We start from the raw sequence: 25,895 nt of genomic DNA, 5'->3' as shown, positions 1-25,895 counted from the left end.
ATTGTTTAGGGTATATCAATAAAAATCTGTGCATGCACAATATAAATAGTATTTTTTCCTTTTATATTGTTGAGTCACAGAAGCAGAATTTCTGGATTTGGAGAGATTTATTAAATTTTCCAATAACTTATCACTGAGATTTTAGATTTTTTTCTTCAGCCTTATCAAATGTGATCTTGATGCATGTTACTGAAAAATTTTAATGCCTTTTTCTATGTTTTGCTCTGGGATTTTTCAATGTTATTGCTGTTTCTATCTCTATCAAATTTTTGTCTTACTAAGCTCAGTTGTTTCTCTATGTCTTTAACTCCCCACAACCTATAGAGGAGTTATTTTGAATTCTTACCAGGTGATCTGTACATGTCTCCATCTTTTCACACTTCATGATTCCTGTTGGTTTTAAGGTTGTGGCCATATAACAATATGAGCACAACACCTGAGCAAGTATTTTTTTTTCCATTCTTTATAGGCTATCTTTCTGTGAGAATGTCATTAAATGCTATATCAATAACCAACGTAGAACTGACTACCTTTCTTCATGCTGCTTTGTCTGTTTCTGTGTTGTAAATTCCCCAGGCCCATAAAACTGCACACAGAATCCATATGATTACTGACATATGCACATGTCTGAAATTCACAGCCATGGAAATATCCCTATCTCTGGGTTTCTTCTGAAGTCTAAAGCCACTATAGTTTTCTAGTATTGATGCATGCTGTAAACGGAGTCCAACATGATGGAATGTTGGGTGCCTGATAGGTAGCAGGTTAGTCTTGAGGACTGTATCAGCATTTCTATGGGACATGGGAGGCAGGTGATGCCCAGTGTTAGGCTCTGCTGTGATACGTCTGATGCTAAAATCTACAGCAAAGTCTAATGCTTATGCTTCCCTCTCTGCATGGTAAAAAGTCTTTCTTCCATGCTATTCTCAGTGAGTTTGGAGAGAAAGTGATGTGAGTAATATGAACTTTGCCAATTTTTGTATTAATTATAGTTTATTCACTTTATATCCCAGCTGTAACCCCCTTCCTCATTCCCTCCCAATTCCACCTACCCTCCTCTTCTCCGCCTATGCCCCTCCCCAAGTCCACTGATAGGGGAGGGTCTCCTCCACTTCCATCTGACCCTAGCTTATCAGGTCTCATCAGGACTGGCTGCATTGTCCTCCTCTGTGGCCTGGCAAGGCTGCTCCCCTCTCAAGGGAAAGTGATCAAAGAGCCAGCCACTGAGTTCAGTGTCAGACAGTCCCTCTTCCCCTTACTAGGAAACTCACTTGGAGACTGAGCTGCCATGGGCTACATACATCTGAGCAGGGGTTCTAGGTTATATCCATGAATGGTCCTTAGTTGGAATATCAGTCTCAGAAAAGACCCCTGTGCCCAGATGTTTTGGTTCTGTTGCTCTCCTTGTGGAGCTCCTGTTCTCTCCAGGTCTTACTTTCTCCCCCTTCTTTCATTAGGTTCCCTTTCAATGCATCCTTTCTTAATAGTGTACTACAGCCATGCTGTATGATCTTACCTCTTGTTTTTAAATTCTCATGAAGGTACTTCTATCAGTATCTTAGGGTGATGATTGTCCCTTCCTCATTGAAGGAAAAGACACCAATCTCTATGTTTTGTGTATCTTCAGAGATTAAAATGATTTCTCCTAAGGTATTAGCTTAACTGGAGGTTTTTAATAGAATTTTTTAAAAACAAAAATCAAACCAAACAAAAGAAAAAAACTCTGTCCTGTTCCCTCTCTTCTACTGCTTCTGGTGCCTACCATGAAGACAGCATCAGGGACAGAATGTGGCTAGATGAACTTCATTTTCTTTTGGTGCCAAGATTCACATTTTATTAGTAAGACATCCAAAATCTATGCAGTGTTGAGATTGTGTTCCCACTGTTCTCTCTACTCATCTTTTATTTCACTAGTTCTCTCCCTCCTCCACATCAACCCTTGTGTTTTAAAGAAGAACATAAAATCACATTCAAGTCTGAATCATCACCAGTAAAACCCAATTCTGGGTTTTGTAATTATCAATATTATTTCTGAAGCATTTTGTGTTATCAAGTGAGAGTAAAAATACTGAATTGAACATACTCTGTAATTGAGCACTTACTTTTCTTCAGCCGAAAGCCAATCCCTGGGAGATTTGGGGTTTTCTGTTATCATGTCACAATGTGAGATGTAATACTGGCTATTGTAAACACATTCAGAATCCCTGGTATCTAAATGATACTTATCACTAGCATATAAAGTGTGTTCCTAGTTGTTTAAAGTTATTCATTAGTTTCTTTCTGGTGCTAAGAAATTGAAAAATTAAAATCTTTATGTATGCTGTTTATAGGTCAACCCATATAAATAAATGTCAGAGTTAACTTTAAAAAAACCTGAAAACTTATATCTAGATGCTATATTATTATTCTTAAAAGCTCTTTATTTTTTACCATTTATTCATTTAAATTGTTTCTTTGGTGGTTGTAAACACCATTAATTCCAGCACCCAGAAAGCAGAGATAGGCAAATCTCTGAGCTCTAGGCCAGCCTGGTCTTCAGAGCAAGTTCCAGTACTTCCAGGGCTACATACACAAACCCTGCCTGGAAACAAAGAAACAAACAAAAAAGCTTCCTTTAATTTTAGGATTTATAATTGCATCGTTCCCTTATTACCTTATAATTCTCTCCCACACTCCTCCTTACTCTTTTCTAATTCATCTGCGTGTGAGTGCCTGGGTGCATGTATGTCTGCCACATGCATGTGGAAACATGGCATCCACTCTTACGCGAAGGTGCTGTGAGCAGACGTACGAGTGCTGGCAGCCAATCCCAGCTCCTCTGTAGCAACATCAAAGCACTGATTCGACCCTCTTGCCCCAAGTTGTCATGCTATTTTTTATTATTTCTATGTCTAGAAAGGAAAGTTTCCTCCCCTTTCCTTTTATTTTTCTATATATAAACACAAAATAGTTGTTCTTGTTTTCTCTTCTGCACTAGAATTTGTTGGGACTAACATTCTTTGCAATAGGTTTTTCTGCTAAAGAAAGGAATATCACTGTGTCCTACAGTGAAAAGAAATTACTCTTCAGTCTCGCATTGCTGCTATAAAATTAAGACCAAGTCTCTTATTCTAATTGAATTAAGATATAGTAGAGAGATTAAGCAATTCAGAAATACATATGGTGTTAGATAAAAAAAATCTTCCAGAAAAATAATGACATTTTGTAATACAATAGAAACTACACAAAATTTTTTAAATTTAAAGAACCACATTTTTTTAATGTTAGAAACCAGTCTTTTTTAGGTGACTATGAAAGCAGGACATATTAAAAAACATGTTAAAGCCCATTCTAGCTTTTGTAATATTCCATAAAATAATTCCTTTATTATCATTTACAACTCTTAATACTATAACAGCTCTCTGAGGTTGTGTTAGTTTCAGCTGAGCAGAAAGAGGAAAACCTATCCAGTTTCTGGAACAGATATGCAGCACGGGATATGACAACATACTTAAAATACGAAGAGCTAAAGTGCACTAAGAATGTCCATTTCACAGTGAGGGACAAAACATATAGGCTCAGTGTTAGATAGTAAAAAAAAAAAAAAATCACTGTGATATCAGATCACGGACTCCACGGAGGAAAAGACTTAACCAATATATAATTAATGGCTCATATGCCAGTTATTCACGCTTAAATCTTTCAAAATATTTCATACTATGACATAATGCGTGCTGACAGTCACAAGATACACTTGCTATAAATGCAAGGAGCACCTCAGATAAGATAGTGTTTTTCCTTGGATAAGGAAAAGAAAAATTGCCTAGAATGGACAATCTTGAAATTTGCCAACAGGGAAATAAATCACTAAATCAGAACCAAACAAAAATCATTGGTTCTATAGAAAATATAGTCCACTCAGAGTTACAAATGCAGGACTTTTACAAAGTGCTGTATTTTATTAAAAAAAATATAGGCTATAGTGACATATTAATCTTTTTGAAATATGCTGTGGCTTATTGCATATGTATGCAATGAGAGAAAAAGAGAGTAAGAGAGCACGGACACAACCATTTCTTCAACTAAAGATAGGTGTGTTTTGTAAAAACAAAGCATATATTAAGTCTCCATTTCGTAGATTGGTTTTACCAAAGATCTTGATGTAGCCAGTGCATAAATGAAGGCTCATTTTCCGCCTGTAAAGTAGAAGAAAAGATACCAATCAGAAAGCAGTGGGATAAGAAAGAGCTAAGATAGTTCTGTTCCTATATATCCAAACACGATTCTTTCAGTTGGGCAGCCCAATATCTCAAGCTGAAGAGAGAAGTTGTCTAAGAGATTTCTCAGTAAGAGGACACATGTTCCCATTCAGGAATAATACAGGAAGCTCCTTACTGACCTCCAGGAGCTGAGCATATTAGGACAGGGTGTTGGGGTAGCTAATTAAATTTGCTGCTGAGTCTCACCGTACACTCAAGACCCTTTTCCATGGAGAGGTACACATGTTACTACATTCAAAGTGATCTTGGTGTATTCTCATAACCTATAAGCAGAAAACCACTCTCTCTGTAGCACTCTACCCTATTTCTTTTTGTTCATCTATCCTCTATTAAAACTGTGCACAGATTTTCCCAGAGGCGTAATTTTTAGAATGTCCCAAAATGTTCAGCAAACCTGCCTCTCATAATTCTAAGCCTCGTAAAGTCAAGTAATTGCCAAGAAAAAAATCTATTTAGGTGAAAAATGCTTCCTAAAAGGTGACATTTCTTTCTTTATTAGAGTGGAAAGTATGATTAAAACAGACTGTGATGAAGACATTAGGAGCTTTTAATTCCTTTATCACTTAGTCATATGTGAACTCAAAGAACCTTAGACTCAAGGATCATTAAGCAATGTTAAATTATTTAACTAAACAAATTAATAGTGAGGTATATTATGTATTTGAGCAGGTATTTGATCAATTTTTAGTGGATATTCTTTTTAATCTATGATGTAGCCACATGTACACATTTGTTCCATCATAAGTGCTTGTTGGGCTACTGAGAAGTTATTTATTTATTTTTCTCATATTTTTAATTGAATATTAATGTTTTCACACAGTGTGTTTAGATGATTTATCTTATGCATCTGGGTATTTGTCCTGCATGTATGCCTGATCATTATCATGTGTGTGCAATGACTGTGGAGGCCAGGAGAGGTCACCAACCCTGAAACTGGAGTTAAGAAATGACTGAGAAAGGGCCCTCTGAAAGAGCAAAGACCACCCTGTCATCTCTCCAGCTCTGACTGTGAGCATTACAATGTGAACATGTTTGGTTAGCCTTTTAAACACATGTTTTGCAAACATGTTTTAGAAGGAGTGGCAGAAATGATCCAGAACATAACAGTGAGCAGCTTTCTCTGATAAAAATGCTTAACTTCCCATAAAATAAATGTTGGTAACTAACTTCCACATTATTTTTGAAAACATTAACACGGTTAACTTAGACTTCAAGGTGAACATTTTGGCATTTGTTATCATTTTCTAGGATGCCTCTGGAAGATACATCATAATATTTAAAACAGGTTATTAGAAACATACAAAGTTCAATTAGGGTTGATGTGATAACTCATGTGAAATGTTTAGCATGATCTGTATTTGTTCAATATCAGTTATTAGAATTAAAATAAAAATTGAAGCATAAGATAGTTTATGGTCCATCTCTGGCTTAAATAGAAAAAATTTATTTATTTTAAAGTGATTTTTCAAACTAAGCATTTTCTACTCATACTGCATTTCTCTGACAGGGATTGGGAAAATTTCTTTCAAAGTTCACTTCCATTTAGGCCAGGGCAAGTAAGTTAAGCTTTCATTTTTGTTTATATAGAAAAATACTAATATCTAGATCCCAGTACCCTAAACAGCCTCTACAGTTTTGCCAAGACTCTTAAGTATTATCCACAATCGCATGATTTTTCTTTACATTGAGTGACTCAATTAATTAATTATCTTATTATCTTGTAATTTTAGAATTACAAGTTTGAATTAACTTTCAGACAGTGATTTTTAGTTCATCATCAGAATGTCATGCTACAAACCCATGATTGGGAAAAAGCATGGACAGGTAGCCATCAAAGTTTTATGATGATAATATTATCCTCTGTCTTTCATCAGAATTTATATATTCCTGTATTTTCATCTTTTTGTCTTAGTCTTATGAATTTTAATCTACTAAAATTTTTCTAATTGTAATTTTCATAAAGCATTTATAATTTTCGTAAAGCATTTATAATTTTCTTTTTTAATTTTTATTTTTTCTATATCCAGACAGTCCTATCTTTATTTTATTTTTTTAATTCTTTATTAATTACACTTTATTCCCTTTGTATCCCCCCTGTGCTTCCCTCCCTTCTCCAGTCCCAATCCCTCCCTTCCTCCACCCTCTGTATGCATGCCCCTCCCCAAGTCCACTGATAGGAGAGGTCTTCTTTTCCTTCCTTTTGATCCTGGTATTTCCTGAGACTGATACTCCAACCAAGGACTATGCATGGAGATAATCTAAGATCCCTGCACAGATATAGCCCATGGTAGTTCAGTATCCAAGTGGGTTCCATTGTAATAGTAACAGGGACTGCTTCTGACATGAACTGATTGGCCTGCTCTTTAATTACCTCCCCCTGAGGGGGAAGCAGCATTACCAGTCCACAGAAGAAGACAATGCAGCCACTCCTGATGAGACCTAATTGACTAGCATTTATAATTTTCAATAATTGTCTTAAAAGAAATAAGGAAGTCTAAATTTGTACAATAGCTACATCTGTGCTAATTTTATAATGGTCATAATTTCACTATAATTTTTTCTTAATTTACAACAATCAGATAAAAAATTGGGACATAAATTAAAATGTTTATAACTGGCTAAATATGTCCAGAAATACTGGTGCCCTAATTTATAATCAGAATTTGATAAGATGAAAATAGTTAAATAATACATACTTTGTTAGAGCACTTACTTATTTTCCATTCTTGGATCTGCACGCACAGTATGAAATCATAAAAGCAACAAACATCACCGCTCCAACCCCAAGTAAGACCATTTCTACAAGTCCAAGAAGTTTTATTTTTCCAGTCACTTGATTTCTGAACATTTCTGCTTTCTCATCGCCAATGGTTCCAGTCTGCAATCGAGTTAACAATTAACATCATTTGAATAAATAAATGAAACAAAATAATATAGCATCCTCTTCTTTAAACATATGCATTAGTGTCACCCATCAGTGTCAGAAAGTCAGTAAAATTCACTTTTCATCTAAAGTAGACACACTGCTCACCAATGAACAGTAATGACTCCCTTCTGCCTTGATTGTGCTGTGTAGCTCAGCAGTATGCCAACCTTCACTTGATCCTCCAACTCTTTGAAATATTTCACAACGTTACCGATGTTGTTTTACAAAGGGCAACAGTTGTGCTTGCTCTGAAGGTTAATGCAATGCACTTTCTAATTCTGTGACTGATCAATTTAGCAGCTTACAGGAAAACAGTTTATCTCATCTGTCCTGTTTAGGAATAATTGTTTTTTATTATCACTATTATACTTAATGAGTCATACATTCTGTGGTGTTATATGAATGCCTCCTTCTTAAAACTTATGACAGGTAAAATAGGTAAAATTATTTTTCTGTCTGCAGAGCAAAGCATAAAATTTAACAAATACATCTATGTAACTTAGCTTTTTTTCTTAACACATTGCAGTGTAAGATCATATGGCTAGGCAATGTAAATACATCCTCAAATATTATAATACATCTAGGGAAGCTGCATTAATGGAGAAGAGGGAGGAATGTTAGGATTGTGAGGAGATGAGGAAGGGGGCCACAGCCAGGATACAAAATTAATAAATTGTAATAAATTGTAATAAATAATAAATTATAGATTAATAGGAAGGGTAAGGCTCTTTGGGGGACAAAGAGGAAAAAGAAAGACAGGTATGTGCAGCTATCATGGAGAACTGCTTAGACTCAAGCATGAAATATGCATGTCTAGAAATGTCACCAAGGAATTTATCAATCTGCACTTGTAGCATGAGCTAATAATTCAATAAAATGCCAGAGACAAAGTTTGCTCCAAGTCATTTTAAATACCAAAATCTTATATAAACTATTCCAAGAGTTTAATAGTAAAATAGTTAAATAGTAAAATACTAACCTCATTGAGCCAAAGTATAGGTACAATATAATGTCTCTTCAGACTCTTTAATGCTCTATAATACATATAAAAATAATTATTAGTATATTTATATGTACTTAAAAGACATGTATAATAAATAAATGTTCAGAAATCAATTACTCTTGAATTTTATTGATTTTGTTCTATTCAATGAATCAATTTTAAAACAGATGTTTCTCATCGTCTCCATTCATATATCTAAGGTAGATTCCTAATTATATTTTTATAGGTTCATAGGTACACACTTTAATCTAGGAAAGTATATGATCTAGAAGTTATATTAGTGATAATTGGATATATGGGGAACATAAGATGTACGTCCAATAATTTTCAACTAATATTAAAATGTGGCCTAAGAAATTAATAATTCTGTAATGGTGTAAAGACAAAACAAAAAACAAAAAAAAAAAACAAAACAAAAACAAACATAAGGCATTTTTCCGCTTTCATTCACCTACCCCCGTTCTTATAAAAAAAGCAACATCGTTAAAGAGACTCACTCTATTTTTTTGGCTGGCTTGACCAGTATATTGACCTGCAGTCTTTTTGCAAATTGTAGAGTGAATCCAGTTATCTAAAAACAGCAAAGTTAAACAATTACAAAGTTCTAAAACATTACTTTATAATAGTCAAATTTTTCCTTTTCTGTGACACAAAGAGATTCAGTTTGTATTTAAAAATGGAAGAATTCTTAAGACTGAGAAATTAGAGTCTTTTGAACTTTGTGCATCTAATCGTGGTCGACATGAATTCATATGCATACATGAAATCTACATATATAATATATGCATGTATATATACACATATATGGAGAGAAATTTTCTTTGTCTTAGTTAATACTAACGTTTTCTTTAGATTGTGAAATCTAAATTTGGTTCAGAAAAAAACAACAATAGCACAGTATGAAAAGACCAATTCAGATGGTTCATTTAGTTGCTGAAGTATGTGTCCACATGCTTAAAATTTAGTGAGAGTTTACATATCAGTAAAAAGCAGTGTTATGGACTTCCATTGTCTAAGCAGGAATGTGTCCCCACAGCTGGCAGGTGCTGAGAGCTCATCAGAGCTTGCATGCTTAGCAAGAGCCACATTCATTGTCTCCCTTCAAAGTATCAAAGAGAGCGTCAAGATAATCTTTAATGTTAATAGTAGCACTATTGCAACTGTTACACAATATTCTTGTTATGGATTTTTGTCTGAAACTTACATATAAACAATATCTTTTGATCCCTGCTAGCAGTGATTTCTCACAAAAGCAATTCCAATTAAGAGCAATAAGTAAGGTAATTATGCTAACTTTTTATCATTAGAATTCTTGATCCACAGGCCAGTAAAAGCCTTTAAAAGTCTCATGTGTCGAAACCAAAACTGAATTTCTTGTTATTTATATGTCAGAATAGGAAAAAAATAAATACTATTCTCATTGGTTGTTTCATTGAGATTAAGACTATGATCCAGGGAAATGGTATAATTAAAAAAAAATTAGAAGAATATTAACCAAGTCAGATCAATCAGATCAATAAGACTTACAGGCTCCACATCCAAGTATGTCTTATGCTCTTCTTCATTCGGATTTAAGCCGTCAATAGGTTCTGAAACATCAGGACTGGCATGTAGAAAATGCGGAAGGGAAATGTACACGGGCTTTCCTGAAGACACATTTTTAAGAGACAATTGGAAATAGCTTACTATGTACCTCACGTAGTTTTCAAACTATTTGCTAAGTGATGAAGCTTTTATAGATTAAAATATAATTTTTAAGTGCTGATGGCAAGGCCACTACAGCTGGTTGTTATTATTATGCAAAATAACACAAAACTGTGAAATTTTATTAAGCAGCCAGTTGCTGTCTGTTTCTTCCCACCCTAATTTCCAGAAGTCAGATGTTCCCCATTAAACTAAATTAGAACATGTTCAAACTTCAAGTGGTACTTTGACTTCACTGAAGTTTGTCCTTTCTTTATTCTCACTATACTACAAAGAATGTAAACAAGACAAGGATGACTCTGGAGTCTTTGCTTTTCAACTTTTACTTTAGAGACATAATTAATACACCCATGGCAGATGGTGAGGAAACTCACTGTATACTAGGGATTTTCCTTTCTCCCTTACCAGCAAAACTGGTATGACAGAATACCAGTGTGATTTTCCCAATAACTAAATTTTGCAATACTGAAACGCACACACACACACACACACACACACACACACACACACACACACACACAGCCTAAAAAGGAAACATATAAAAGCACCACAAAATGCACTGCCACCAAAGTTTACCTTCTGTCCTTGATTTCTTTAATTCTAAATGTTCAATAAAAAAGGAATTACGGATTAATATTGCGTAATGCGTCATGATACTTTATTCTTATTCATCCATCTCCTCTTTTTTTTTTTTTTAATTTTTTTGTATTCTTTCACCCAACTAGGAGCCCTTGCTTTAAACTTTCTTATCACAGGAATTTTATTACTATTTTTCCCCAGCTTAAGATCTCATCCTTCCCTATCATGGTCCCCATTATAGTTTCAAGACAACAAACACACACACACACACACACACATACACACGAAAGAGAGTGAGAGTGACTGAGAGAAAGATAGATTTAACCCTACATGCTGTTTATAAGACAAAATCTGTGCTATTTATCATTATGAATATGGCTTATTTTACATAATACAATCTTCTAATTTTATGCTACAGTTTAAAGAATAAAACTCCAAAATACAATTAAGTACAAATTTACATGAACTTTGATAATGAGCATGTCTACACACCTTCTTTGCATTTCCCAATGTCTAGCACACCATACGATGTACAGTTATTTGAGATTACTTTTTCAGTGCAGAAACAGTGGTTGTCTGGATTCTCTAGTGGTGATGCAAAGGCCTTGGCTGGAAGAACAAATCTGTACACGGGGATTCCTTTAAGTTCAATCTCAGATCCAAATACAGCGTAGATAGACCTACATGGGGATTCAAGAAAAGAGCTTCTTACTAAAAGCCTGAATCCTATTCTGACGATCTGTTTTTTTGTTTTGTTGTTTAAATTAGTTTATATATTATTGCTTTAACTTATTTAAAAAACAATATATTCCTAATAATATTTTACATCCTTTTTGAATTCTTAGGAAAATTTGTTGATGTTGTTGTCTTTATATTTTTAAGACACACACGATTAAAAAGCAAGAGTATGAAATACACATGTCTTAGTTCTTAAAAATATTCAAAGGTCTCAAGACCCAGGTATACCACTCAAAGGCACATATATACAAAAGATGCTCAAGTATAGAACAAAGACATTTGTGCAACCATGTTTGTAGCAGCTTTATTTGTAATAGCCAGAAGCTGGAAACAACCCAGATGTCCCTCAGTTGAGGAATGGATACAGAAACTGTGGTACATTTACATAATGATATACTACTCAGCAATTAAAAACAAGGAAATCATGAAATTTTCAGGCAAATGGTGGGATCTAGAGAAGATCATCTGGAGTGAGGTATCCCAGAAGCAGAAAGACACACATGGTATATACTCACTTATAAGTGGATATTAGACATATAATATAGGATAATCATATTAAAAGCTGTACACCTAAGGAAGCTAAGCAAGAAGGAGGACCCTGGGTAAGATGATCAATCCTCATTCAGAAAGGCAAATGAGATGGACATTGGAGGAGGGAGAAAACAGGGAACAGGACAGGAGCCTACCACAGAGGGCCTCTGAAAGACTCCACCCAGCAGGATATCAAAATATATGCTGAGATGCAAAACCAAATTTTGAGCAGAGTGTAGGGAATCTTATGAAAGAAGCAGGAGATAGAAAGACATGGAAGAAACACTTGCTCCACAAGGGGAGCAACAGAACCAAAATATCTGGACACAAGGGTCTTTTCTGAGACTGATACTCCAAACAAGGACCATGCATGGAGATAACTTAGAACGCTTGCACTGAAGTAGCCCCAGGCAACCCAGTGTCCAAGAGGGTTCCCCAATATTAGGACCAGAGACCAACTCTGACATAAACTCATGGGCTGGCTCTTGGATCGCCGCCACTTGAGTGAGGAGCAGCCTTACTAGGCCACAGAGGAATACAAAGAAGCCAGTCCTGATGAGACCTGATAGATTAATGTCAGATGGAAGGGGAGGAAGACCTCCCCTATCACTGGATTGGGGGAGGGGCATAGGAGAAGAAGAGAAGAGAGGGTGGGATTGGGAAGAGATTGGGGAGGGGCTAAAGCTAGGATACAAAGTGAATAAACTGTAATCAATAAAAAATATTCTAAGGTCAAGTTTACAAGTGAAGTGTCATGGGAGATAAAAGCAAGATAAGATTCTTACATTTAAATTCTTCTATGCAGCAAATATTTATATGTCTTTCTCAAATTATTTATTTGTGCCCAATTTAAATCAAGTTTCCATCTTTCAAGAACAGCTTAAAGAAACAGCCACTCACTTGCTGGGCTGTGTGCATGAGTATGCTTGGAGCACATTTCCATCATTTACCCTGTGTCCACCATGCTCAATCCAGTGTGTCAGAGCTCATTTCATACGCTTTTTGACACCCAGCTACCCCTATGTGACAAAGGACTGTTTGCAGCAATTTCATACGTATGGCAATGATTCTGAGGTATCTAATAATTGCCTATAGTCTTATCTTCAGAAAAGACTATTGAAATGTTTAGGCTACTTTGAAAGAATAAATAAATATTAATTCCATATAATGAGATTTATTCTTAGGGAACAGGAAAGGAGGTGACCACAGAGGGCCTCTGAAAGACTCTACTGATCAGGTTATTAAACAGATGCTGAGACTCATAAATCAAACTTTGGTCAGAGTGCAAGGAATCTTATGGAAGAAGGAGTGACTGAAAGACATAGAGGGGACAGGAGCTCCACAAGACCAACAGAGCAAAAACAAACAAAGAAAACAAAACAAAACAAAATAAAACCTGGGCCCAGGGAGGGCCTGTAGAGGCTGACATTCCAACCAAGGACAATACATGGAGATAACCTAAAACCCCTGCACAGATGTAGCCCATAGGTAGCTCAGCCTCCAAATGAATTCCCTAGTAAGGGGAGCAGGAGCCTTCTCTGAGGTGAACTCAGTGGCTGGCTCTTTGAGCACCCCTCCCTGGGGGGTGCAGCTTTACCAGACCACAAAGGAAGACAATGCAGTCAGTCCTGATGAGACCTGATAGGCTAGGGTCAGATAGAAGGGGAGGAGGACCTCTCCTATCAGTGGACTAGGAGAAGGGAATAGGGGAAGATGGGGGAGGGAGGGAGTTCTGGGAGGAGACAAGGGATACAAAGTGAACAAATTGTAATAAATAATAATAATAATAATAATAATAATAATAATAATAATAAAGTGAAAACTAAAAAAAGAAATAAATCAAATAAATAGTTTTCTATTTTTTCAAATAATGCAAATGGTTAGGCTTCTCATGTTTTTAAAAACTAGAACAGAAAAAATCTAATGTTTACACTTCAGAAACTTACCTGCAAATGTCAGAGGAAAAGAATCTCAATATCCTAGACTTCTCAACAAAAGGTGGAAAGGAAGCTGCATCTGTTAAAAAAATAAAGCCAATGACAAGTGTTTGTATGTGTTGTAAATTCTAGAAAAATTATAAATCTCTCTTTCTAGTATAATCAAAAGAAATAAAACACAAGCTATAGATACAATTTTAAAGTTACCTAGTAGGCTACTTATTTTCAGAAAATAAAAGAGGTATATTTCATTTACTCAAGTATATACAAGTTATTATTTTCAATATACCTAATCAACCAAAATATATTTCAATGTCAAACTGTAGCACATGGATTCTTTATATCATTTCAAACACAATAGATGTCCTAGCTATCTTTATCAATTTGATACAGCCTAGAGTGACTTGAGGAAGACTTCCATTAAAAAGTTTTGCCTAGGTCATATTGGCCCAGGAACATGTTTGTAAGATAGTATGGTGATTTGAATAAGAATGGCCACACAGGTCCAAAATGAAGTGTTTATTCATCGTGGACTGGCACTATTTGGGAGGGATTACTAGGTGTGGCCTTGTTGGAAGAAGTGTCTCACTGAGGTAGGCTTTCATGTTTCAAAAACCCAAGCCAGGTTCAGTGTCTTGCAGCTCCTACTGCCTGTGGGTCAGGATGCTTCCCTCCATGATAACAATGAGCTAACCCCCTGAAGCTGTAGGCAAGCCCAATTAACTAGTTTTCTTTGTAAGTTGTCATGGTCATGGTATCTCTTCACAGCCATAGAATATTCATGAAGACAGAAGTTGGTAACAGGCACTGGGGCATTGCTGCCCTGAGCATGCTGCTTCTAGGTGGAAGGCTAATTTTCAAACTTTGGACTAGGAAAGCAGCTCTTTTCTTTAGCAGGGCTTAATGGGCCAAACTAGTAGGAACATGGAAGACAGTGCTAAAGATGATGTGAACAGTGGGGCTTGAGTTATGATGTTCTAGAGAAAAAAAAAAGTGCCCAGAGACCATTCTTGTGTTATTTTGGCAAAGAATGTGGCTGTTTTCTGTCCTTGTCCAAAAAAATCTGCCTGAGGCTAAAGTAAGGAGTTTTGGATTAATGGCAAATGGCAGAGGAGATTTAAAGAAAGCATAAAAGCATAGTATTGACTTTGTCATGTGGCTATTAATGCTGAGACTTATGCAGAGGAATCATGAAAAGGAACAAGCTAGGAAAGAAAAAAAATACAAAATGTACAGTTTGAGGAGATGAGGAACACCAGGAAGTGTAACTGTGCTAAGCTCAGTGTGTGAGTTTAAAGAAAAGACTGACTCTAAGGGAATTAAAGGGAGCGGTGACCTCAGCCAGCTTCCAACTTGTGAAAAGGATTTAACAAAAAACCTATGCAATGAAGGAAACTATCAACAACAGAAGGTTGATGCAAACATAACTGAAATAGAGGGTCAATTTCCTGTCCCAGCAAGCAGCGCAATGTGGCAGCTTCCGCTACCACCTGGTTCTGGCTTCAGAGTCAAGGATACAAGAAAGTAGCAAGGGAATCTCTGCAGCCAAAGAAAGTTGCTGAGGCCAGGCATATGTCAAGAGTATCCCTGCATGGAGCCCAAGAGATGCTATTGCATAAAGCTGTGAAGATGAAGCTTGGGTTGCCTTGCAGACCCCAAGATGTTAGAGATGCCAGAGTCACGGGACTCCTTCCAAGGAGAGCTGCAGATGCAGTGTGGAACCAGCCCAAGAGTAAGAAGTATGTTGCAATCAACAAAGCTGAAATGAACTGGAGATTTGAAGAACCATTTGACATCAGAGATTCCTCCGTCTTGCATTGGTCCAGTATTCCCTTACTATGATCCCTTTCTTTCCTTTTGGAATGGTAATGTATTGTGCAATTGTGTAGTGGAAATATACAACCTGCTTTTTTTTTTAAGTTTTGATTTTACAGGAAGTTACAGCAGAGCTGGCCCTGATTCTGACCTGCTGCAGCCCTCAGGAGAGCATGCCCAGCAACTTCCTAGGGCAGCATACTCTATCTGACCGAGATGGCACAGGTAAACCAGCTCCGAAGATATGACCATGAAAATATTGCCTCCAAAACTTGGGATCAAGGACACCACAAAAATACCTACAAAGTAAACTAACCTGGGCCCATGGAGACTGACAGAGACTGAAACAACTACCAATGATCATGTATGGGATGAACCTAGGCCCTAGGCCGCCTACACAAATGTAGCATCATGTGCGTCCCCTAACAGTGGGAGTTGGAGATGTCTCTGACTCTGTGGCTTGTTTTTGGATCCCTTTCCCCTAGCTGGGCTGCCTTGTAAGGCCTCAGTGGCAGAGGATACACTTAGTCGTGCTGCGACTTGAGGTACCAACGTGAGTTGGTACTGCTTGTGGACTTCCCCTTCTCTGAGAAGGAGACTGGAGTATGGGGCATTAGAGTGGGTCTGGGAGGAGAGAAGGGAGAGGGCTGGGATCAGGTTGTAAAGTAGATAGATAGATAGATAGATAGATAGATAGATAGATAGATAGATAGATAGATACATAGATAGATAGATAGATACATAGATAGATAGATACATAGATAGATACATAGATAGATAGATAGATAGATAGATAGATAGATAGATAGATAGATAAATGGAAGGAGCACAGACACACACTTGTCCCCTCTGTGGCAGAGTGGACAAGGAAGAGATGCCCCCCTTACCACCTACAGTAAAGTAGGAGAGCTGGACCTGGGGTCATGAGAGCACGAAAGCTAACCCTTCCCCTTACCTGCTGCAGCACTCGGGAGAATGAGTCCTGCACCTTACCTAGGCAGCACAGCAGAGCTGGCCCTGGATGTGGGGTTTGCAGGTGGGCTGGGCTTTTGGGCATGAAAGCAAGAAAGCCAGTGGGCTGATCAGCTCAGATACTTTTCAGGCCCAGATTCAAGGCTTTGAGTTGGATGACCCCAACACCTACCCCGTATTGCTGGAGTGCTGGTTTTATAGATCCAAAACAACAGGATCTCCATGACACAGGCAATCTAAAAGGAGTCCAATTGAAGTTCCAGTATTGATAGAGTAGCAGAAGCCAGGGGCCTTAAAACAGACCAATGACTCATTGCAATGAACATTTGCAAGTAAATAACTATGGGCAAAAGAGTTTGCTACAGCCTACGCTTTGACACACTACAGCTTCCACAATAAGATTTTTTTTGTTGTTGTTGTTGTTGGGCAGGAGGTTACATGTGTGAGGGCCAGTTCATGAGGGGAGGGGAAGATGATTGGGAATGGGGTTCATGATGTGACATTTATAAAACACCAATAAAAAGTATAAAAGAAAATTTGAAAAAAAAATAAGTATTGCCTTGAATCTCAGAAGAAACTTTGAACTTTTAAACTTCATTAAGAGTGATAAACTATGGCGATTTTTGAAGTTTGACTTACTGCATTTTTACGTTATGATATGTACCAGTCTATGAAGGCCCAGGAGTGGAATGTGGGGGTTTGAATAACAGTGTCTCCTATAGGCTTATAATTGAATGCTTAGTCATCAGGAAGTGGAACTACGCAGAAGGAATTAGTAGGTTGGCCCTGTTGGAGGAAGTGTGTCACGGGGAGTGGGCTTTCAGGTTTCAGAAACCCAAGGCAGACTCAGTGTCTCACTCTTCTGGCTTACCGCCCATCTAAATGTAGAACTCTCAGCTACCTTCTACAACCGTGTCTGCCTGCATGCTGCCGTGCCTCCAGCCATGATAATAATGAACTAAACTTCTGATACTGTAAGCAAGCTCCAACTAAATGCTTCCTTTTATAAGAGTTTTTGTGGTCATGCTGTCGCTGTCTCTGCACGCGAACAGAACACCGACTAAGACAGAGAGTGTCTTGATTGTTAATCAATGGAGGAGGACCCATTCCACAATGCGTTCTACTATTTCCTTGGATGATGGCCCTGGGCTATATGAAAAAGCTAGCTAAGCATGAGTCTAAAAATGACTTTGTGTGCAAGCCAGCAAACAGCATCCGTCCATAATTTCTGCAACAAAATTCCTGACTTTAGCTCCTACGCTGGCTGCCCTCAGTAATGAACTAGTAATGAACTAGAAATAGAAGAATGAGACAAATAAATCCTTTCTCCCCTGTGTAGCTCTCAGAGTGCTATGCCACAGCTACACACTAAAAGAGGGACGGCAGCCATATTTCAAGTGCCTGAAAACCACATGTGGCTGGTTTCCTGAATCTCTGAATCTCCGAAAGATATATAATGCGATAACACTTGACAATTGATTTAGGAAAGCGAACTCAGAAAACATTACTACCATTACTCCTGATTTTCCACCCTGTGAGACAGAACAAACTTAAACCTGCAAATACTCGACTGTGCCTTTGGAAAAATAAACAGGCCCATGCTTACTTTTTTGTTTAACTTTCATCATCCTCATTCTATCACCTTCTTACCCAGTATTTTCTCACCTACTTTGTAAACATTCTGTATGGGCTTATTGGTAGGTAAAAGCTTATCTTTGGTTTAAATTACTCCATGGTATTTGATTACCATTGTGTTGTACAATCATAGTTCTTACATGGGTGAAGAGTGTATGCTTTGCTTTCCTTTGCGTACAATAATAAGCCCAACAGAACTATAGCCTAAGTCAAAGATTTTAGCTGTTTCTTTGTATTCAAAATCTAATTTAGAGAACACATTTTTTTGCATATACTCTTCATGAAGGATAGACATCTAACCTTGTTTAATTTTTGTTTTTCTCCAAAACAGGGTAGCTTCTGCTCTCCAACCTTGCTGCTTCCACCTCGGCTCTGAATCTCACTGGGATATGTTTTTATTTTTGTTATTATATTTCTTTACATCTAAGTCATCAGTCAAATATTGAGAGAAAGCTGACCAGTAGATAACCTCTATATTTGTTTTTAACCACTTGTTGGATGCTAGATCATTATTAAGTGAGATATTTTTACAAGACATTTTTTCTTCTTTTTTTTTTGTAATTCAACTAGGCTTATTTTTCAGGGTTAATCTAAAAATTCTTAATCCATTAAGGAGACAGCCCATTCCTGAGCCTATCCAAATATATAGACTCTGAGATATGCTGACTAGTAATCACAACCCCTCAACCTGGGTCCTTCTGGTCAGGAGAGGGGTAAACTTGTGGGAGAAGGTTATTGTGGTTATTACAGCAAAGATTCTTACCTGTGCCATTAATCATGTCGCAATAACTTGGCCAATAGGACAAATTCCTTAAGAATAAAAGAAATAGATGAACAAGTGCTCTCATTTCAAACACATCATAATCACAGTACTCTTTCTACTTTGAAACACTACTTATATCAACACAGTAAAAAAAAAAAATCAAGCTGATGACAGCCAAGACTTAATAAACAGTCCACCTCCTTCAATCCATGATTGTTTGATCCCCTAATCTTACTGAAATAAAGGAACTGCTGTGAGCCTTAAGAGGACAGACCATAAAACATAACTTGCTAAAGGCTAAGCTCATTAGAACAGATACTCAGATAGACACAGTACTGGGAGAAAATAAGAGAAATATAGATTTGTACAAAGGAATTTTGTTTGAGAGAAATTAATTATGTGGTAATTTGTTCAGTGTTCATACTGATAGAATGAATGTACAAAGGAAGTTCTCGACACAGCTCACCATGATATACAAGTGGAGAGAGTGAAAAAAGAAGAAAGAAGAGAAGCAGTTGTTTGGATACATAGAACATAAAATATGTAAATATTTAGTTTTTAGCCATCATACGTTTTACAGGTTTCATATTTTTCTATTTTAGCATCATTGGGGACTAGTACTAGAATGTACTAGAACTTATTCACCTTTTATTATTTAAATCATCTAGGTATTTTTACATTGGGAAGTGATTAAAAATACTAGAATTAAATCTCTGTAAATCTCTTTTTAGTCATATTGAGTGAGAAAACAAACAAAAAACCCTTAATGAGTGATGTCCATTCCTAAAAATTAGATCGTCTACTAGGATATCAACATATGCTGTTGTTTACTTTTATTCTTTAGAGGAAGTGCTGCTAATCATACTCATTCAGAACACAGGGATGTAAATCGAAGACACAATCTGCAGCTTCATGGATCAGCCATGTTCAGTTCTAACCCACTCAGTGCTCAAGAGCCCCTCTCCAAAACCACTGTACAATCTGAAACCTGGGGCGTACGCGCACTGCTCAGTGTGCAAGCTTTGATATGATATCCCCAGAAATAAGCACACAGAATTACTTTGTCCCACTAGTCTTCCCTATAAAATCATGTAGTGTGATCTTCCTTTTTCAAAAGCAAAACTGTACAACATTAAATCTTTAAACACTGTATGTTAGAACTACAAAAGTGTGCATTTGGGAGCTAGTTACATTTGTTAATGAAATCGCTTATACGTTTAATTTTGCTACCTCTAGGGCTCCTCAAGGAATAACTGGACTAAAGAAAATTACAGCATGAATTGAAAAAAAAAAAAAGAAGATTTTTTTCCCCTTCTTCTGGTACTTAGTTTTCTTTCTATTTTACATATATGAAGATTTATGAATTTTTCAGATGAACTGTCAGGAACCGTGAGAAAGAAAAGTAAGGCTTCATGAACCTGTTGTGTTCTTTCACTTTTCCGGAGGTGATATAGTATACATTTTGCACATTTATTACTGTCTTTGAAATATTAATTTTATGTTTCCATCAGTAAAAAGTTGGCATGGCAGTAACATTGTGAAGTTCCATAGATTCATTTTAAATATTTACCTGTTTGGAGTCACTTATCACAGATCACTGTAAAGTACGTTTTTTTCATCCAATCATTTTTAAAGGCACAATAAGCTATATCAGCCTACCTCATTATATTGATGTTTTAATTTGTTATCACTTAATTGTATGGGTGCACTGTGGTGTTAGATAGGCCGCCGAGATAAATTTAACACTGCATATCTTGACTAAGAAAAGCTACAAGTAAAGACAAATCTTTCATGTGTTCATGCTGCTGATTGTCAATACGACTGGTCATGAACAAGATAGTGGCATGAAGAAGAATTTAGTGTCTGGTAAGACAACAATTGCGAAGATTGCTCTCTATGTCATAGGCTGGTACTTGTGCCTTAGTGGTAACAGTAAAGAAACAATAAACAGTATATTAAAATATCCCCTCTCTCCCCGACACACACAACATACATGGAGCTACTTACTTTTTCCCTTTATAGGAATCAATTATGGCAACTTTGCTTATGTTATCTTTTCCATTGAAAACATTATAAACTCCATCTACAGTATTATTGTACTGAAAAATATGAATAAAAAATTACACATGGATCAAGTTTTATTTACTATGTCATTACATGTGCGACTAATCACTTTCACATTTTTCAAATAGGGGTCATTCAGAATCATTTTATATCATTCATGATATACTTACTCATAATATTTTGAACCGCATTTTGAATTCATATAATTTGAACCATCAGTATTTTAAGGGCAGAATGTAAAAACTGCATAGAAGAAATGCTAGATGCTGAGATGAAATATAAGAAAATAACTAACAGAGGGTGATGAGCACAAGTTCCAGCATTGCTGTGAGTTAACCAGCCTCAATGTTGCTCACTGTTCCTATTTAGTTTAGGTAAGGATACACTACAATAACTTAGATTTCTAAACATGTTCTAAACTTTCAAATCATTAATAGTTACTAAACTAAAAAAAAAAAAAAAAAACTTAACACAAACAAAATTAAAAATTCCCCCAGCCAAAGAAAGAGCTGTGATAATTTGGTTCAAATAATAATGGACTTTAATTCCTTCAAGCTTTCCAACTAATAGTTAACTAATATACAGCTGTATAATATGAAATGTTAACAATAAGGAACTGGAAAACATAAGCAATATTCCTATACAGTGTCTATTGATATAATAGTCAAAACAGAGACTTGGGTTAGCCATCTCAAGCTCATCCTGTTGGCAATTCAAAACTTTAGCCTGAAACTCGGTATTGGAACTCGGTACTGCCAAACTGCCACTCTCTAACACTGAGTCATGGTCTTCATTAAGTGAAGCTGCCTGAATATCTCAAGTGAGCATTCATGATAACCTTTTAATCAAAACCTTAAAAAAAATCAAAGCTCTATAAAATGTTTGATTTTTAGTACAAAAACATAATAATAACCTTGATGATTTAGAATAAAACATTAAAATTAAATATGACATGCAAAGATTTACATATATACAAATGAGTTTTCAATTGTCTATAGGAATAAAAATTTCTTTACTTTTTAAATTAAGATTAATTTAGTCAAACTCATTAGGTAATTTTTCACTAACAAAACTGATGGCAAGTAAGATTCAGACTCTAAAAGTAATGAGTAATATGTTATCAGATTAACTAGTAACGTTAATAGGCAAAACTATAAATTTTTTTCCAGTGACATTTTTTTTACATAATTCACACACAACAACACAGTCATTTACTCTGTGTACTTACAGGATAAAACACACCGACTGTGGTAGAAATAGGATACGGCACCAAACTCAAGAATGGATCCGTGTAACCCCACAGCAGTTCCTTCAAAGTTCTTCTTTGAAACATAGAAGACTTGGACTTTTTGATAAGGGAGTTGAGCACAACTTGAACAAATGAGTTTTGGTAGATATGAGGTGCAGCCTAAAGAAAAATAATTACTCTCTGAGAAATCAATATATTATATTTCATAGATAAATGGATCAAATTTAACAACTGAGTTTAATTAAAATTAAACTAAATCTTCAAAATCTTGCTTAGACTAAAATTCCAATTTGTGTCATGTATTTCCTAATCACTATATGACACATTTTTCTGAGTTATTTCTAACCACAGGAAGACAATCAAAATAAGAGGTATTTTTTAAAATGACACTCATTAAGCAACCCATTAAGTAAATTTATTATCATGATCATGCCATCTTTCCAGAAGAAATAATAGCATAAAGCATTCTTTTTATAACGTGGTAAAATAACTAAATCCAAGCGATGAGGGTCATTTTGAGCTTAACAGTGAAGGCTCTGCAATGTCTGACACAGTAGATACTATCTACTCACTGCCACAGCCAAGTTGAGAACTGTGAAGGTGTCATTCTCTGTTCCAACAGACAGTGAAGGCTCAAAGATTGCTCCATTGGGCTGTACAAAAGAGACAGTGTTGTTCTCCGGGTCCTGAGTAACATTCTCCTTGGCTAGGTAACGAACTCTAAAATAAACAGAAGTCAACAGAATGAAGGGGAAAATCAATGCCTTGTGTAACCACTCAGTAGCCAATGTCTCCACTAATTCAACAAATACTATTTGAACCCGGAACAAGTCACAATTTACATTTGCAGAATTACAATTACAAATAACTGGCCATTGCTACTATTCCTGTCAATCTAATCAGAAGGGGTCATAAACCTGGGAATTCTAATGTAGAGTTGGATGAAGTGAGTTAAACTAGACAGTGGGCATGGGCTGGTCAAAGTGGAATGAATGGGTTGAAGACTCACTTTGGAATCGCTTTTATGTGGTGGCCCAAGTGGCCAGGAGGGTGCGTAAGAAGGTCTGAAAGTAGCAAGCTTAAAATACCGAAGGTGATGATGATGTGGTTTGAGAAAGTCAAGTGTTTGAGTGTCATTTAATTGTAGAGTGAAAGAAGAACAGTTGGTGGAAATGAAAGTCACAAAGTGAGGTTTCAGACATAAAGGGCTATATAATTAAAGGACAGTCTTCACCCTGAGGTAAGGAGGGTCAGAGAGTGTGCGTATATTCTTCCTATTAGAAAGACCTCTCAAAGTTGTAGTCTATCCAGCATTCCTGTTGTAAGTACATTCACGAAACCAACATTAAACGACAGAGAAGCATTTACAACTTAAAGCGGTCCAGAGCTAACTCCATGCCTTCAATTTACATACTAAATTCTTAGTTCTAATCTCTTGGATTTAACAATTGTAATACTTTTCACGAGTGTGTTAAAAGGTGACGGTTTTGTAGAAAACCATTTTGTTGGTACAAAGTATCCATTAAAAACGAAATAAGGTAGACATCACTCAGTACACTATTCTATAGCTAGATATCAATTATATGAGCTGAGTTACAACTGTAGTATAGATTGAACCTACAAGTTTGATAGAAAACGCATGAATTCCTCTTGAATGTAAGATATGGGTCCCCACATGAGCTTTGGGTATTTTCAATATTTGCATACTTCTTGGTAGGTTTTAGCACAGGCTTGAACTAGGTAGGCCAGGCTGGTCTCAAACTTACTATGGGCCCACCTTCCAAGTGTGGTAATCACAAAGGTGGGCCATCACAGCTAGCTCTCACTTTTCCATGAAAAGAGAGTTAATGGCCATATTATTTTAAAAACATGGTTTAAAAAGAGGAACACTATTTTAATAAAGGCTGTACAAAGCTTTATTATTTATTTTCTGTTTAGTAAGATATTTAAGCAGCCTAAAAAAATCTGAAACAACCCACAGCAATGTATTCTTAATATGTCTTTCTCGGCTCTGTTGGTCTCCTTTTGGAACTCCTGTCCCCTCCAGGTCTTTCTATCTCCTTCTTCTTCCAGAAAATTCCATGCACACTGCCCAAAGTTTGGCTATGAGTCTCAGCCTCTGCTTCAATATCTCCATCAGTAGAGTCCGGGGCTGTCTGTGGTAGGCACCTGTCCTGTTCCCTGTCTTCTCCTGCTTCAGATGTCTATCACACTTGCCCTTCTGAATGAGGCTTGAGCATCTTCCTTAGGGTATGGGCCCTGGGGTTACTGCAAAGACTGATACCCCAACCTACGACCATGCATGGAGAGGATCTAAATCCCCAGCTCAGATGTAGCCCATAGGCTCAGTCTCTAAGTGATGTCCTAGTAAGGAGAGCAGGGGCTGTCTCTGGCATGACGTCAGTGGCTGGCTCTCTGACCACTTCTTCCTGAGGGGTGGGGGATGTTGCAGCCTTGCCAGGCCACAGAGGAAGACAATGCAGCCAGTCCTGATGAGACCTAATAGGCTAGGGACACATAGAAGGGGAGGACTGCCCTGTCAGTGGACTAGGGGAGGGGCATAGGAGGAGAAAAGGGAGGAGGGAGAGATTGGGAGGAGACGACGGAGGGGGCCCCAGCCTGGATACAAAGTCAATAAATTGTAATAAATAATTAATAAAAAATTTTAAAAAAGAAATAAAGCGTGCAAAAAAGTAATTTACACTGTATAAAAATAATGTCTTTCTCATAAAGTAACTATTATAAAATTAAGGTACCTATTAATAACTATTTAAGTAAGGATACAGCAATTTCAGGAACCTCAATGCAGTTATGCCTAAGTGAAAGAAAAACTAAATAATTGGGACTCACTCAGTTTTCCATTAAACGGCACTTACAACATCAGGCCAGTAGATGGCACTCAGTAAGAGAAAAAAAATTGGTAAACATGGTCTTAGGAAAATTCTTTTGAAAAAAAACCATAATCATTCAATTTTTAAAATTAAAATTTTAATTTAATTTAAATAAAATTTAAAATAAAATAAAAGATTGGAAGCTTTGGGATGTACCAGTAAATAAGGCCAATGCAAATAACTTTCCCGAGATGTTTTGTCAGTGCCTTCATTACTATTTGCCAAAGCAAACATAAATTTTAAAGTTTAAAATATTCAGAAGTAACTATAATAATAATATATAATAACTATAATAACTATATTATAATAATAATAGTCTCTATTATAAACTGGGATGTAATTATGGTATTAAACCAGGTAATTTTATGCTTAGACCGTGTTTTGTTGACAATCAATACTTCATCAATATCATTCTAGTAGTCATTGCCAAGCCAGCCAGTGGTTCAGTTTCAGGGGGCACATTTTTCTACATCGTCAATTTAAAATGGATTCGGAGTGTCAGCAATGATGAGTCATGCTTTCACCCAACACATAGAAGACCCTCAAAATAGTAACTTTTTTTAAAGGGAGGGTTTTAAATTGATTTTCCTCTATTTAAGGCACCTAGGTAAGCTAAGGAAATTCCAGCTTAATGATGGCCTGAGATCCACACTTTTGTCACCGCCAGTTTAGAATTGGCGTATAAAGAAGAGCTTGCTGTCTGTAAATTGAATCTATTAATCCTACTCCTTCCCAGCTGTCTGTGTTGCCTTAACATGCTAAAGAGGTATACCTGATCTATCCCCCTTTAGGCTATCCGTTTTATGAATAAATCCTATATGATATATAT

General features: G+C 36.5%; 1 protein-coding gene across 4 annotated transcripts in view; it reads right to left on the bottom strand.

Moving 5' to 3' along the window:
• Window positions 1-2,411: 2,411 nt before the first annotated feature.
• Window positions 2,412-25,895, bottom strand: part of Cd36 (CD36 molecule) — a 59,217-nt gene continuing 35,733 nt past the window's right edge. For 3 of the 4 annotated variants that reach the window (XM_055613008.1, XM_055613007.1, XM_055613010.1), the window contains 11 exons: window positions 22,748-22,895; window positions 22,155-22,334; window positions 20,870-20,961; window positions 18,863-18,909; window positions 13,687-13,756; window positions 10,964-11,151; window positions 9,716-9,834; window positions 8,686-8,759; window positions 8,165-8,219; window positions 6,973-7,137; window positions 2,864-4,175 (listed from right to left, as the gene is read on the bottom strand). In XM_055613008.1, the coding sequence (XP_055468983.1) occupies window positions 6,973-7,137; window positions 8,165-8,219; window positions 8,686-8,759; window positions 9,716-9,834; window positions 10,964-11,151; window positions 13,687-13,756; window positions 18,863-18,909; window positions 20,870-20,961; window positions 22,155-22,334; window positions 22,748-22,895 (1,138 nt within the window). In that variant the 3' untranslated portion in view covers window positions 2,864-4,175. Of the gene's footprint in view, window positions 2,582-2,863; window positions 4,176-6,972; window positions 7,138-8,164; window positions 8,220-8,685; window positions 8,760-9,715; window positions 9,835-10,963; window positions 11,152-13,686; window positions 13,757-18,862; window positions 18,910-20,869; window positions 20,962-22,154; window positions 22,335-22,747; window positions 22,896-25,895 lie in introns of those variants that run through there. The other variant, XM_055613009.1, reaches the window with a different exon arrangement.

This window comes from Psammomys obesus, unplaced genomic scaffold (genome assembly GCF_907164565.1).
Source record: "Psammomys obesus unplaced genomic scaffold, mPsaObe1.curated_primary_1811, whole genome shotgun sequence".
Taxonomy (NCBI): Eukaryota; Metazoa; Chordata; class Mammalia; order Rodentia; family Muridae; genus Psammomys; species Psammomys obesus.
The sequence above is the reverse complement of the archived record's forward strand: the minus strand, read 5'-3'. Positions and strand labels throughout refer to the sequence as shown.